General features: G+C 41.4%; 1 protein-coding gene across 1 annotated transcript; it reads left to right on the top strand.

Annotated features, from left to right (window-relative positions):
* The first annotated feature begins 13,190 nt into the window (after window positions 1-13,190).
* LOC127238285 (putative sperm motility kinase W) lies at window positions 13,191-14,696 on the top strand. Its single transcript, XM_051206834.1, has one exon. It carries the CDS (start codon window positions 13,191-13,193, stop codon window positions 14,694-14,696), a length of 1,506 nt encoding a protein of 501 aa, XP_051062791.1.
* The last annotated feature ends 2,234 nt before the right edge of the window (window positions 14,697-16,930 follow it).

The raw sequence follows: 16,930 nt of genomic DNA, 5'->3' as shown, positions 1-16,930 counted from the left end.
TGAACAAATTGGTATCGGAGACTGCTTCCTGAACATAACTCCAGGGGCACAGACACTGAGAGAAACAATTAATAAATGGGACCTCTTCAATCTTGGAAGACTGTTTAAGGCAAAGGACACAGTGGACAAGACCAAACAGTAGCCCACAGACTGGGAAAAGATTTTCACCAATCCTATATCTGACAAAGGGCTGATCTCCAAAATATACAAAGAACTCAAGAAACCAGCCAACAAAACACCAAATAACCCTATTAAAAAGTGGGGTACAGAACTGAAGAAAGAATTCTTAAAAGAGGAAATCACAAAGGCTGAAAGACACTTACGAAAGTGCTCCACATCCTTAGCTATCAGGGAAATGCAAATCAAAACAACTTTGAGATACCATCTTACTCCTGCCAGAATGGCTAAAATTAGAAACACCAATGATGACTCATGTTGGAGAGGATGTGGAGAAATGGGAACACTCCTCCACTGCTGGTGGGAGTGCAAACTCATACAGCCATTTTGGAGATCAGTATGGCGGTTCCTCAGGAAAATGGGAATTAGTTTACCACAGGACCCAGCAAACCCCCTCTTTAGCATATACCCAAATTATCCACATCCATGCAACAAAGACATCTGTTGAACTATGTTCATAGCAGTACTATTTGTAATAGCAAGAACCTGGAAGAAACCTAGATGGTTTTTAATTAAAGAATCGATAATGAAGATGTGGCACATCTAAACAATGGAATACTACTCTGCAGGAAAAAATAATGGTGTCTTGGAATTCGCAGGCAAGTGGATGGCACTTGAAGAAACCACCCTGAATGAGGTAAAAAAGAGGAACATAATATGTAGTCACTCATATATGGATTTTAGACCTAGAGCAATGGATCACCACCCTATAATTCACACCACCAGAGGAACTAGGATACAAGGTGTATTCTAAGAGATTCATATAAAGTTCCTCACAGAACCAGGTGGGGGGACATATAAAGTCCCCAGAGCACAGTGATAGTGGCAGGGCAGTGAATGGAGAGAGAAGGAGGAGAAAACGAGGGGGAGGAAAGGAAAACACATGCAACCAGGAAGATTGAGCCCAGTTAGGAATGGAAGACAGGAAAGAGAGAGAGAGACAGAGAGAGAGAACATAAAAGAGGGAGCCAATATTGGTTTGAAGATAAACTTGAACACAAAGAAAGGTCTAGAGAACTACAAGACTGACGACAACTAACAATTTGAACTTTCATGGAAAGGCTACCTTAAATGTTCTTCCCGGATTGTGAGATCAACAACTAACTTATCCATGGAGCCCTCAACTAATGCCTGTTGGAAACAGGAGCAAACTCCAATACATAAACACTGATTTGAAGTAGAACTCAGATGCAGATGGAGAGGACAAGACCAGGCAGCAGAAACACATAGAGACAGCTTACCTGAACAAGGAGGAGCTAACGGGCCACCAGACTGATAGCTGGAAAGCCAGCATGGGACTGACTCAGCCCCCCCCCCTGAATATGGGTCTCAGCCAGAAGGACTGAGCAGTCTAAGGGACCTCAGACAGTGGAGCCAGGATGTATTCCTGGTGCACAAGAGGACCTTGTGAACACATCCCCCATGGAGGGATAACTGCCTTAACCTAGAGACAGGAGACAGGCTGTAGTCTGCAAGGCTGCTTTGTCCAGCTGTTTTGAATGTAGGATCACCTAATACTCTGTTTCAGGCAGTCTGACTTGATCAAACCACATTAGTCTGGAAGGAATCCACAGCTTTTCATTTTCTGAGGAAACAAAAATAGAAATCCTTTTCCCCAGTAACTTGTACTTGAACTTAAATTTTGGAGTCAAAGCATTTTTTTATTTAATTTATTTACATTTCGATCCCAGTTCCCTCTTCCTCCCCTCCCTCCCTTGCTCCCTACCTTTCCTCCTGTTTACTCTCTTAGCCCTCTCACATGCACCCTAAACACCCTCCCCTTCCATCCCCCCACCCCAAGTCCTCATGTAGGGCAATGCCATCCAGGTGGGGTCAGGTAATCTGACAGGTCATGTGAAGTAGGAAATAGGGCTTCTATCCTGTCTCTAGGTTAAGGCAGTTATCCCTCCATGGGGGATGTGTTCACAAGGTCCTCTTGTGCACCAGGAATACATCCTGGCTCCACTGTCTGAGGTCCCTTAGACTGCTCAGTCCTTCTGGCTGAGACCCATATTCAGGGGGGGCCTGAGTCAGTCCCATGCTGGCTTTCCAGCTATCAGTCTGGTGGCCCGTTAGCTACTCCTTGTTCAGGTAAGCTGTCTCTATGTGTTTCTGCTGCCTGGTCTTGTCTTCTCCATCTGCATCTGAGTTCTACTCAGGGTTTATGTATTGGAGTTTGCTCCTGTTTCCAACAGGCATTAGTTGAGGGCTCCATGGATAAATTAGTTGTTGATCTCACAATACGGGAAGAACATTTAAGGTAGCCTTTCCATGGAAGTTCAAATTGTTAGTTGGCTTCAGTCTTGTAGTACTGTAGACATTTCTTTGTGTTCAAGTTTATCTTCAAACCAATATTGGCTCCCTCTTTTATATTCTCTCTCTCTCTCTCTCTCTCTCACTCTCTCTCTCTTTCTCTCTCTCTCTCTCCTGCCTTCTATTCCTATCTGGACTCAATCTTCCTGGTTGCATGTGTTTTCCTTTCCTCCCCCTCGTTTTCTCCTACTTCTCTCTCCATTCACTGCCCCCACACTTCTCCTGTGCTCTGCGGGAATTGTCCCTTCCAGGTTCTGTGAGGGACTTTATATGAATCTTATAGAATACACCTTGTATCCTAGTCCCTCTGGTGGTGTGAATTATAGGCTGGTGATCCTTTGCTCTAGGTATAAAATCCATATAAGAGTGAGTACATTCTATGTTCCTCTTTTTGTGACTGGGTTACCTCATTCAGGATGGTTTCTTCAAGTGCCATCCACTTGCCTGCCAATTTCAAGATACCCTTATTTTTTTTTCTGCAGAGTAGTATTCCATTGTGTAGATGTGCCACATCTTCATTATCCATTCTTCAATTGAGGGGCATCTAGGTTTCTTCCAGGTTCTTGCTATTACAAATAGTGCTGCTATGAACATAGTTCAACAGATGTCTTTGTTGCATGGATGTGAATCCTTTGGGTATATGCCTAAGAGGGGGATTGCCGGGTCCTGTGGTAAACTAATTCCCATTTTCCTGAGGAACCGCCATACTGATCTCCAAAATGGCTGTACTCCCACCAGCAGTGGAGGAGTGTTCCACTTTCTCCACATCCTCTCCAACATGAGTCATCATTGGTGTTTCTAATTTTAGCCATTCTGGCAGGGGTAAGATGGTATCTCAAAGTTGTTTTGATTTGCATTTCCCTGATAGCTAAAGATGTGGAGCACTTTTGTAAGTGTCTTTCAGCCTTTTTGATTTCCTCTATTGAGAATTCTTTCTTCAGTTCTGTACCCCATTTTTTAATAGGATTATTTGGTGTTTTGTTGACTAGTTTCTCGAGTTCTTGTATATTTTGGAGATCAGCCCTTTGTCGGATATAGGATTGGTGAAAATCTTTTCCCAGTCTCTGGGCTGCCATTTGGTCTTGTTGACTGTGTCCTTTGCCTTACAGAAGCTTCTAAGTTTGAAGATGTCCAGTGTACTCAGAGTCAACCAGGAGTTCTCCGGAAGTGAAGGGGTTGTTGGACCAGCATTTAAGGCCAGTGTACTACAAGAAAGAGCACTGGGGCATCTGCCTAGTAAGACACAGTGTGGCATATGTTACTATTGTTAATACGGCATTTTTTGTGACACTTCTAAGAGTGGGAGTTGGAGTGTCTCTGACTCATTTGTCTGCTTTTGAAAACCTTTCCCTCCTATTTGGGTTCTTGGTCCAGTCCCAATATGAGGGTTTGTGCCTTGTCTTATTTTATATTGTGGTGCACTAGAAGGCCTACTCTTTTCTGAAGAGAAATGGAAGGGTGGTGGATCTAGGGGAGATAGAAAGTAGGGGGATCTGGGAGGAGTGGAAAGCAGGGAACTGTGGCCAGGGTGTATTGTATGATAGAAGATTTTATTTCCAGTGAAAAAACTCAAAAAATATTTTTACCGAGGTCCAGAATTTTGCATTCTTCCATGAACAAATGACACAATGGAGATGTCCATTAACCATATTCCACTGGTCTCAGTTTGTAAATTTGAGTAAAGACAGCCTGGTTATAGGCTTGGAAATGATGTCTTCATTCAATGCCATCACTGCCAAAATGTTTGTCCACTGGTAACCCTGTAGATGATCAGAGGTATGTAGGTCAGTGAAACTGCTGTTTAATTCAGAGAATATTAAGTGAGTGTGGTGGTTTGAAAAAAAAAATGGCCTGCAAAGAGGGTGGCACTCTTAGGCTGCATGACGTTGTAGGAGTATGTGTGGCCTTGTTGGAGGCAGGGTATCACTGTAAGGGTAAACTCTGAGGTCTCCTTTGCTCAAGCTTTGCTCAGTGTGAAACTCAGACCACTTCCTCTTACCTGCAAGTGATGGTGTAGGACTCTCAGCTCCTTCTCCAGCACCATGTTTGCCTGCATGCTGCCATGCCACATCACGATGACAATGGATTGAACCTCTGAAAATGTAAACCAATTCAATTAAATGATTTTACTTTGTAAGAGTTGCCATGATCATTGTATCTCTTCACAGCAATAGAAACCCTAATAAGACAGTGAGTTGTAAGGGTAAGTATTTCCTGAGAGTCTCCTTTTATCCCTCAGCTGCAGGGAAATCATCTATAGCCCCAAAGTATCCAGCCTGAAGGAATGCTTGTGCTCTGTGGAAAGACTACTCTACTTGCTCATCCAGTGTTTGATAATCCTAAATCAGAATGACTCTCAAATTAGGTGTCTCAGCATTGATTTGACATCACATAGGTGATAAATGTCACATTTTACAACTCACATACATTCTAAAATGACTGTGTCATTATCTCCCTCTGTCTGTATATGCTGTCAACACACATTGGTGGGTTTTAAGGCAACACTTGTGCCTCAATTGTAAAACATGTCATTATGAAAATAGTTGTTTTGTAGGATCTGTGGATGGGAATTTCCAATTCTCACTCATGGGAACAGTTCTATGGTGGAATAATCTTTCACTGGCCTGTTATCCTACACCCTGTTTCCCCTATCATGATGTCACTGACAAGCCAGGTCCCCCTTTGGTGAGCAAGCATCCTGATGCCATCACATTCTATGCAGTGTTTCCTTTTCTTGCAATTTGAAGCCGAGCTGAATCCTCATCGGTGACCTTCATTCATGGCTCTATTTGCATCTCACCCAGGCCTGGGATTTTGTCTTCAATATCAGCTCCTGTCCATGCCTCACAGGCATCACGTATGGTGGATTGTTTATTTGTGAAGGACCAAAAACCAGTACTTTTTCCTTAATCTTCAGGCACAGAGTGAGTGTATCAGGCCAAGGGCTTGTGTCTGGTTGCGTCTCAGATGTGCAGGTAGTGACTGGAGTACAAGGGCTCTGGAGGAGAGGGTTATGGCCACAATTTATAAATGAACTCAACAAGGTTAGACAATGGTGGTACCCAGATGGGTGTCTGACTTGCAGTCAGGGTGGGGTCTTTCTGTTGTTCCCACTTTTTCATTACTAAGCACAGGAGAGGGAGTGGTATCTCTTGGATGTATTGCAACACTGTGTATCAAATCACCACTGACTTGACACCACAGAGATAAGTTTTAAAGCTGCCCTCATGCCAAAGGTACAGTTCACACTCAGTCTACAATGATTGTGTGACTGTATCCTAATCCATGTGTACATAGTGTCAACACATCTTAGTGTGGTTCAAGTCTACACTTCAGTCTCATTTGCACATATGCCACTAGGGGACTGCAATAATTAGGTATGGTACAAGCTTTGGTCATTTCTGACACAAAGACACAGAACTCCTGGGAAGGAAAGGCCCTTCTGGTGAGAGGCAGACCCCGAGCTTTCTTGGTGAAGATGCCTATGAGACCTGAGTCACTAGAATTGTTCTGTTGTTGGTGTCCATGTTAGTGATGTGTTGTCACCTGCCCTCTATGCCAGGTCTCAACCACATTTGCTAAGCCCATGGTTTATTGTTTCCAATTCTGTTGTGATAAAAGTTCATAAACATGGAATTTAAGAAAGAAAGAACATCTCCGGTTTATTTCTGGAGGGATAAGAGCTCATGCTGGTGGGTTAGAGGAGTAGAAACCAGCTGAAATCTTGAAGGCACTAGCAGGAGAGTGAGAGTGTCACAAACTCAATGTCAAGAAGGAAGTAGAGAGCACAAATGAAGACTGTGCACATTCATCTCAGGGACAGTCCCAAGGATAGACTTCTGTCACTCAAGCACCACCATATTAAATTCCCAAACTCACATCAGCTGTCCTTGTGTGCCCATGTGTTCAAATGGCCAATTTGTATGTGACATTTTTAACTCAAAGTCCTACAGTGATTTCATTAACTCATGTCAGATGTGTTGAACATTTGGTTTCTAGTTTGGGAAATTGTTGAATACAAGGGTGTGGACATATGTCACTAAGGGATAGAGAATTTCTAATGCTGGGTCACCAGCCACATAACTACCAGGTTATAGGGACCAAGAAGCTCCAACCACCATGGCTTCAGTTTCTCCTGAAATCCTGTACATAAATCAATACTTTCTCCCTAGAGTTTATTCTGGACTGGGGTCTGGTCTAAGACATGAGAAATATACTCAGAGCACTGACTGTGGTGCAGAAGCTGATCTAAACCACTGTCAGTTCTGACAAGTCACGATTGGTCAGTTGCTTGTGGAGACATCACAAGGAGACATTAGGAAGACTTCTAGAAACCAGTGCATGTTAGGGACTGCATGCACAGTGCTCCCATCCTTGTATCTCAGGGTAGCCGTTGGTTGCCTCCAGGGCACATGGATTTAATTATGGCTCGGACAGACTAGGAATCTCCAATCCACTACATGATGACTTGTGAATTAAATAAAGTCTTTACTGGCATTCCTTGCTTTTGATCAATGTTTTCTCACAGCATCAGAGTGTCCTATTAATCTATGTGTCTGGCCTTAGGTTTGTTCTTTTGTTTGTTATTGTATGAACCAGGGACTTGATATGGTTTCCTGACTGGGTACGAACTTCCACTACTACTGTCCATGTCTTAGTATTTCTAAGGTTCCAGGAATCTGACACTATAATGCAAGTGTCTTTAAAAGCACTATATCTTCATAAGACTGTGGATGGACCATTAACCCCAATTCAAGTTGTAGTACAGACTATAATAATAAAAACAGCATGGTATTGGTAACAAACACACACACAAATCAAAAGAGATGCTGTGATCAGTGGCATGGAGCTGAAAACGCAGAGGAAAATCCACACACTCATGAACTATACAAGAAACCCATAATACACTGTAAAAATATCAGTATCTTCAACAAAGTGTTGGTCAAACTTCTTTCCTGCATGTGGATGAATCCAAATTGATCCATGCTTGTCACACTGCACAAAACTCAACTCCAAATGGATCAAAGGGCTCTATATAAAATCAGACACAGAGAACCTGATAGAAGAGAAAATAAAGACTAGTCTAGTCTTGAACTCACTGGCACAGGAAATCTTTCTGGAGGGAATATTATTAGAACACATACTAAAACAACTATTAGTAAATTAGACCTCATGAAGCTTCTCCAAAGGAAAGGACACCATCATTCAGACAAAGATGCAGCCCCCATACAGAATTGGGCAAGATTTTGTTTTTACCAACTACATATCTGGTAGAGCAATAATATCCAATATAGAACAACACAAACTAGGTAGCAGAAAAACAAGTAACTGAATTTGAAAATTGGTCACAGGTCAAAGTAGAGACCTTTTAATAGATAAACTCAAGTGGCTGATCAACACTTAAGAGAAATTGTTCAACCTTCTAAACTCTCAGGGACATGACAATCAAATCAATTTAGAGATTTACCTTACACCAAGAGAATATCTTAGATCAATAAACCAAGTACCAGCTCCTTCTGTCAAGGACTTGCGGTAAGAGAAACACTCATCCATTGCTGGTAGGAGTGCAAGTCTGTTCTGTTCTGCTACCATACAAACCATTGTGGAATGTCCTCAGAATGATGAAAACCAAACTACCTCAAGATCCAGCTATATCACTCTTGGGAAATAAACCCCCAAATGCCTTAATTTATGAGACTCTTGCTGAATCTCATTCATACAGGTGGATAGTCTCTAATTCATCTTCTGTGGATGTCTTTCTTTCTCTGCCCTGAAAGATAAACAAATAGGTTACACACAGTCTGACCTTACAGGTTATTAACAAATTAGGGAATAGAGTGCCTGTGCCTACTCTGTGGAAACACAGAGAAGTTAGAAGACATTACATAGGAGCGCTAAGGACTGTTATGATGGAGACTGTAGCCACAGTAAGCAGAGATATGGCACAAATTGAGATGCTTTCTTCACTGCTCCTATAAAGAGAGCATGGGCAGCGTTTGGAAGACAGTGTCTTCCTGGAGCATAGAAACTGCAGGGATTTGATTCAGGGAGCTTCTACATATTTTTAGATGTGTGCATCAATTAAATGAGAGAGGGCTGTGGGAGATAGAAAACCTCTGATTGTATTCATCATGACACCTAAAATGTACCTTGACCCTGCCTAACTAGAAAAACATGCATTTCGACTATAGAAATAGTAATTGGAGAAGACAGGGACATTTCAGAAGAATATTGAGATTACAATGCCATATAATCAACTGAACAAATTTGCTGATGTCTGATGTCCATGCCATCAGTGCTCCCATTGACTTAAGTTTCCTTAACTCTGAGGTTAAATAAACTCTACCTCCTGCTAGTAGACCATTCACAAGTATTAAATTTCATCCATTAGAAAAGTTAGTTGTAGAATGGCTGGAGACAAGAATGAAAGATTAAAAAATTTTTAAAAAAAATCACTGTGGTTTTGCCAAGATGTGATTGGACCATTGCATGTGACATCACTTGGATTCCATGTGAGGTAGGATACATAACGTCCAATGAAAGAACACCACCCTGGAGTGTCATTTGTCATTGTGCTTCAGAGAAGCAGTTGGTGGAGGTGGAGTGAGCAGTTGGACTCAGCTGTTTCTCTTATCATTTTGACTTTTCCGAACCTGTAGGATCGCGACATAGTGGGTGAGTTTCCCAGGTTTTCAGCTTGGCTTTTTCTCACTGGCCTATTTATTCCTTTATTTACATCATTGGTTTGCGTTTTGAAATTTGCCTGTAAGTTTTTTTCTCATTTCACCCAATTTCACACTTATCAGCTTCTTTTTGTCTTCATTTTTGTGATTGTTATTGTGTAATTATATATGGAATGCTACATAGTAGCTGTATAGGATGAAGAATTTCATCCTGACTCCATATCTGCCTGTACTGCATTTTGATCATATTGTCCTAATCTCTTTCACTTTCCCACCCATTGAATGTGAGGAGAAAACCAAAAGGAAGATAGGTTCTTCCCACTGCTTGTTCATGAACCTCCAGGAAAAAAAAATGTGACCTTTTTGTTTGTGGAACTGGAATTTTGAAAGTAACACTCTCTCCAGTTTCATGATTATATCATAAAAATATCATATCATACCTTTGATGCATGATCATGAGACTGGAGTAATTTTATGTTATGCTGTGTGTCAATTTGTGTGAGTGTAGAAATCAAAATTCTATGATGTATGGTGTGAATGGGTTGTGAATGTAGTGTGAGCTCTCTCTACTGAAGGATTTTCTCACTTCTTAGTCAAGGACATTGCCTGACACAAGGCCCCTTTAAAGTTTTATTTAGTTGGTCTGTGAACAACCGCAATGCATATCCATGAAAGTATTTGAAAATGTTCCTTCCCTCCAATATTTGGAGAACTTTGCTTTTACATGGTCAGGTAAAGAATTCATCAGTGAATTGTCTTGGCCATTGTAAAAGTTTTTCTTGATACTCAGTATTTTCAGAGTGTTTTGTTGAGTTTTGTTTCATACACTTTTATTTTTCCTTTTAATTATTATTTTCTTTCTAGGATATATTTTCATTTTTTTAGCAGGATATGGAAGGAATGGCCAGAGATTACAGTGAGAGAGTGATGCTAGGAGGGAAACTTCCTTTGAGAAAAAATATTGTTAGTGTTGATGTACACTCAGTGGGTGTCTGAAGGAGTTTAATCCTGTCAGACAGATCATGTGTCCACAACTTCAAGGTTTCTGAGGGAAAGGGATATAACACCAAAAAGGTTAATATGAGACCTATGCTCCAGGACAGGGGATCAGATCTGGATTTTAGGCCAATTGAAGAGCTCCTTGATTATATTCAGGATGTAGGTGGGAGAGATATTTTCAATGTGTGCTTGTGTGACAGCAATGAATATATTTTGACTTTTGGAAAAATAGCAGAGGTAGGGATGGAAAGCAGCACTCTTTACTAAGAAAATTTTGTTCCGGGGGGGGGGGTTAGTAAACTGAAAAAAAATTTAAAAACCACCATGGGTTTTTTGTTGACCTTTGATTGGTCCATTCCATGTGACATCACAGGGAGTCCTTGTGATGTTTGCTAGCCCCTAGCCAATAAAAAGGCTGTGCCTGAGACTGGGCTTTGTTTGTACTTCAGAGAAGCAGTTGGTTCTTGGGAGAGCAGTTGGACTCAGTAGTTTGCCATACCCTTGGCCTTTTTCCCAACCTGTTGGATCTGGACATAGTGAGTGTATTTCCCAATTGTTAGTGTGCTTTTGGCTTTGGCGTTTGACATGTACTTTTTTATTTACATAATTGGTTTGGGTTTCAACATGTTTGTCATTTCATCCCCTTGTTCTTGTATATTTTAGAAATTTAGCAGTATTCATTAACTGTATAGAATGAGAAATTTGATCATAACTTTGATATATTGCTTTACTCTAATATGATCATATTCAGCTGCTATATTTCCCTTCCCACCCACACTATATAAAGCTTATCTATCCCCTTGCCTGCTTGTGACCAATGGGAAACAAAATGTGACACCAGTGTTTGTGGAACTGCATGTGTGTAGTAACACTTTTCTAGTTCCAAGCTTTTCTCTGAAGAAGGCATTGCCTTCCACTGATTTCTGATTATATATAGGACTTACCTCAGTGATGTGTACATGCTATGCTTTAACAATTTGTGTACATTAATGAATGTTTTGTTCTTGGTTAAAGATACCTTGATCATTAGTTATGGTCTTATTAATTTGGTGTTGAATTTTATGTGCACAATCTATGATTGTCACTGAGGATTTTCAACATGTTAGTCAAGGATATTACCTGAAAATAAGATCTTTTTAACATGTCTTGTATGGTTTGAAAATTAGGGTAATATTTCCTTTAGGAAAAGAACTTGAACTTGTACCTTCCCTTGGTTTCAGAAGTACTGAATGACTTTGGGATCATTGTCACTGGCGGTTGCTTTCCAGGTTGTTGTTTATGAATCCTGGAATTTAGATTTGCTGTTTCATATTTATATTCATGTTTTTCATTTTTATTTATTCTTCTTTCATAAGTACATCCTGGCTGAAGTTCCCTCCCTCCAATGCTCCTACTTGCCCTCCCCCATCTCCTGTGTTCTACAGACCTAATGCTCCTCTGTTTCCCTTTAGAAAAAAATCAGGCTCCCTAAAGATGGCACCTAAACACAGCAAAAAAAAAAAAAAAGATGCAATGAGATTATCTTTAAATTTTGTCTTTATTCTAGACTTAATCTGTGCTTCTATTTATACATTCATAATTAAAGAATACCTAATTTTAATTTTTAGAAATTCAGTATTTCATTTCTCTGTCATTTGTTTTATCTTACAAACTTTTTAATAGTTTTTAACAAAATAATTATATAGTACACATAATATGTACTAGGTGTAGTATATATTTTTATTATACTAATGATTATTATGTATATTATAATAAAATGTGTAACAATATTATTTTCAAAATCACAATTATTTAATGAGTAACATGTTATCTAAACATATATATATATATATATTATATTATATATTACAAATAAGTAATTGCATTATAGCTTTCATACAGGCCTGTTTGTATATTGATGTCAGTGTAAAATTTACATGCTCCCCCATTGTTTTGACTGATATTATGACGTTTATAAATGCACAGACACCCTCATTCCTCCAGACACAGAAGAGACCAAGTAGATCTTAATTCTGTTCGTTCAACAGCTTTGTTTCAGGAAAACTTGTACCTAGTGTTATCTCTCTCCTACAACACAACAGTTCCTAGTCACTGTACTGAGTGTGGGCTCTTCCCCACAGTCTCTGCTGATGTTCTATTTGCTTGTTATATTTTCTTCTTAAACTGCTGTGTGAGTCTGTTTTCCCTGTGAAGGAAAGGCTCTTGATTGTGTTGCTGAAATGGATGTGAAGTATCCAGAACTCTCATCAAAGATTTTTCTCATGTGTGTTCACCAAGTAAAGGATGTTAATCTTGCTGTATTCATTGAACTTATTTGTTTCTGGGATCAGCAGGGTAAGAGTGGCACAGGGAAGAGTTTGGGTGTGTTCCTTTGCTTCCTCTATCTTCATTTATTATCTATCACTGGTCCTCCTATTTCTAGAAAGTACTGAAAAATCCACAGAATCCATGATATTTGGGCTCTGCCATGTTTGGAGAACTTCTTGTTGCATGTCCAAAATTATTAGCTTTGACTCATGTGTTTAAATGTTTTCAATTTACCTTAAGTCAATATTTATACCTGTGTAGGAATTCCTACCACATTTCCTAGTGTACTGATACATAAGTACTGTACCATATCAGAAATGCCCTCTGGAGTGTAATTCTATCAGGTAAACATCAATAGTTCTATAACGTAATCTGTATCTGATCTCCGTTGATGAGCTTGATTGAGCAGTTTGCATTGTGGCACATCCATGAAAAGAACTAGCTCATTGTCTCAGGGATCTCAGCATGTGCTTTGCACGCCCACTTTACTGACTCCAACAGAACCTTCTTTGATCCCCATCTACTGCTGTGGGTTTCCGTTCTTCAAGTATTTTTATATCACTGGAGATCATCATTAGGATATCACACATTTCATTCAGAGAATTCAAAACTATAAACATTCCCCTTAAACTTACATTATTTTTTTTTTTTAGCACTGTGTGCCTCTGAAATTTCTGAGGAGATCAAGTGGTTGGAATTGAGCATAACACCATGGCCAGCCACATGGAAGAGGACATTCTTGAAAAGGATTTCAAGATGTTACTATCTTTAGGTTCTGGTTCATTTGGGGAGGTGAAGCTGGCCTGCCACCTTCCCACACATACACGAGTGGCTGTCAAGGTCCTGGAGAAAAGCATCAACAGTGTGGCTGACATCAGCAGTGAAGTAAACATCCTTCAGTCTGTAGAACACAGGAACATCGTTCGATTTTTTCACATGATCGACACACTGACGACCACTTACATGATCATGGAATATGTGGCAGGCATAGATCTGGAGAGCTGCGTCAGGGCAGCGGGCTGTCTAGAGGAGGAGGAGGCTAGACCGCTTTTCCAGCAGGTCGTGTCAGCAGTGTACTTCCTCCACCAAAGACACATCGTGCACCGTGATATAAAATTAGAAAACATCTTACTGGACGCAGCAGGAAACGCCAAGCTGTGTGACTTTGGTATGGCAACTAAAGTCACCGAGGGGCAGATGTTGGAGGAGATCTGTGGTTCCTTACTCTATTGGGCCCCAGAGATCTTGGCAAGGAAACCCTATGATGGAATGGCAGGTGACATGTGGAGCCTGGGTGTCGTTCTCTACGTCCTGGTAACAGGGCACTTCCCATATGTCGAAATCACCCCTGATGGTTTGCACCGGCTCATCACCACCACAATGTGTCCCATTCCCCACCACCTATCAAAATCGTGCCACATCATCCTGGCACGTTTACTCATGGTCCCCACCTGGTACAGAATAACAATACGTCAGCTTGTGGAACGACCATGGCTGGGCCACATTCCAGAACACGTACCACCCGACACTAAAGAAATCCTTCCCAGGGTCGTGGAGACTATGTGCAGCATGGGCTATACGTGTAAAGAGATTGTATCATCCCTAAAGCACCGGCAACCAAATAATGTAACAGCTACCATAAATATCCTCAAATTCAAACTGAGCTGTGGGCATAGCCATCTACAAGATAAGTCCCGGATAAACATGGTCTCTTCAGGTCTTCTCAGCCTCCCTCGGCCCTTGAAGAGAGCTAGTGAACCAGCTATTCCTGCTGTGGAAAATCATTTTCACAAAGCACATGAGGATGGAACAGGCAAGGGATGCAGAAGCTCCCCCATGGTCAGGAGACTCCCCTGCCTGGAGCTGATGCCCTGTCCTGATATTAAAGTCCCAGAAAGAGATAGTTCAATGGCTGATATCACCAATACTGCAACAAGGGACATTGCAGTCAACAGGAACTCAGCTGACATTCTTCCTGTCAGTGTCTCTTCTACTGAACCATCCCTGGATGAAACAGCCACTGGGTTTGAGAACATGGGCTTCTCCATAGAGGAGCCATCCATGGGGTCCGACATTCAGAGTGACCTGTCCCAGGTGGCAAACACAACATCTGGCACCAGGCCATTCAGGGGCTGGAAACTGATGAGGAAGCACGTTTCCAATGCACTGAGGGTGCTGTGCTGCTGCTGTTGCTGCTGCCTGCCCACCCCCAGGTGAGCCTCGACCCCTTGTTTCTGGGGCTTCAGAGGAAGGAGGGACCATGGAGTTTTACATGCAGAGAAGTAGGTTTGGTCACCCAGATGAATTCCTCCATTGTATTTTCAAGATATTATTTTACTGTCATGTTAAATGACAGTTGTATCCACTGAGAGGGCACAGAATTTAAAATGTCTGGTACATTAGAGGCAAAATGCCACAGCTTTCTGTTCATGTAAATTCTGAGAACATAGATCCAATATCAGATAGCATAGAATGGGAAGTGCCAGGTGGGAAGGAAAGGTGCAGTTTTGGCTAATGTGGACAAAGTTTCAGAATAGTGGAAAAGTTGGTACCAAACCTTGTTCTGTCCAAGTTGCTAATAGAGATGCTTTCATGTTTCCTTCTGCTTTGAAGTGTGGAAAACGAAATGGCCTAGTAGAACACCAACTCTGGTGAGGAGTGACTGCTCAGAAGGGAACCAGGATGGATGGATGTACAGATCTGCAGAATGTCAACACCGAGCTATCCAAGTCACCAGGCTCCTGCATCCATCCTCGTGCTATTGTGTGATGTGCATGTTTGCTTCTCCTTCAGCTTCCTCCTGCACCAGCAGTTGTTGTTGTACCCAGACGTGCTCATTAGGCACGTTTACCCAGTGACCCTATCTCCCTAGCTTTTTTCTTTTAGGACCTACAGACGGCATGGCAAATGGCTGCTTCTACATCCAGGAGTGCCTTCTGTACCAGTCTAGGCTGCTCATCATTTTGGTCACTTTATCTACTCCAACATATTCTGTGACTCTGTTTTAGAAAGTACAGCAAGACCTGTGTAAGTCATCTGGGTGAGGGAGAGATGGTTCCTAATTGGGATTGAAGTAGGAAAAAGGGAAATGTGGGGCAGTGTAGAGTAATGAATACAATCTGTCATGGAGAACTTGCTATCAACAAGTGCTATGAAAGAGATATGTGTAGACCTGTGACAGAGTTTCTGTACAAGCTATGTGAGGAACAAGCATCCCGTGAAGTCCATATTGGGACAGAGAGTAGGAACAGCCAGCAATTAGGTTTACAGGAACTTCTCTGATCATCCTAGCATGTAAGGTACACAAAAGGATGCTGCCTTGGAAATGTCATCTTGTTATTACCCACTGAGCTAGGATATTGTTGGAGTAAAGGGCAGGTCTTGGCCAGTGGAGTCCCATCTTCTCTGTCCTGTCTGCCAGTCACCAAATGGGGTGCTTCCATTATTATTTTGGTGCTTAGTTGGAGCAAGTGAAATGTCCCACTTAACATACTGTCATGCTGTGCAATAACAAGGAATTATGTCACAATTCTTTTTATTGTGCAGCAATATGTAAGGGCTAGAGGATTTAGTATCCATCATCCATCAATTCAGCCTCAGTTACCATACTCCCAAAGCATTCCTGTCACTGCCACCCTGTCATATTGTTGTACATACCTAAATAGTCACATGTAGCTTGTAGCCAGTTAAGATCTACTTCCCTGTTTTCATGGACGTGAAGGAAATGTCTTCCACAGCATCAAATAGAGTTACTTCTGTGAAGACGGCAGACTTGACTCAGCTCTCCAGCATCAATCCTCTTTAGTCACTCCGTCCCCTCCTAATTGTTTTCTGATTGTCTTTAGGAAGTGATTCAGGAAGTGCAAAACCAGTGTTAAATGGCATAAGGGAGGTGCTGGGCAGGAGCAGGGCAAAGGGAGGTGGAGAGGATAAAGAGGAAATGAGGAGACCTGTAGAAACAGTGAACAAGTCTGTTCTGAGGATCTTATCCCAAAAAAATCAGAAAAAAAGGAAGTTTGCTGTGGCAGGGGTTTTCAATAAGTAAATATGTAGCAAAAGTGTCCTGCTAGCAGAGTGTGACCTCTGTTTTATCAAAAGCATGAAGATGTAAACCCTGTACCCAAATTTCTGGCTCATGTCAAACTGCATAAGTGTGAACTCTTTAGGATGGGCTTAATCTCCTGGGCTACTGTTGGAGAGTGTGGCAATAGAGAAGGTTGGCTCTGTCATTCACTGGTGTCCCCTCATGTCCTTTTTTAAAGGATCTGAAGACCTCTATGTCTTTTTTCTCATAGCCTCCTTCATTCACACTTCCTTCTGATCACCTGATTCAAGATTCTGACATCATTTCCCCATCTCATGAAGGTATTTATAACTTACTTTTTACTTTACATTAACCTGGTTCTGCTCCAAAGTCATGTGGTAAGTAGACATTGCCAAGTCTGACGCTG

This window comes from Phodopus roborovskii, unplaced genomic scaffold (assembly GCF_943737965.1).
Source record: "Phodopus roborovskii unplaced genomic scaffold, PHOROB, whole genome shotgun sequence".
NCBI lineage: Eukaryota > Metazoa > Chordata > Mammalia > Rodentia > Cricetidae > Phodopus > Phodopus roborovskii.
The sequence above is the reverse complement of the archived record's forward strand: the minus strand, read 5'-3'. Positions and strand labels throughout refer to the sequence as shown.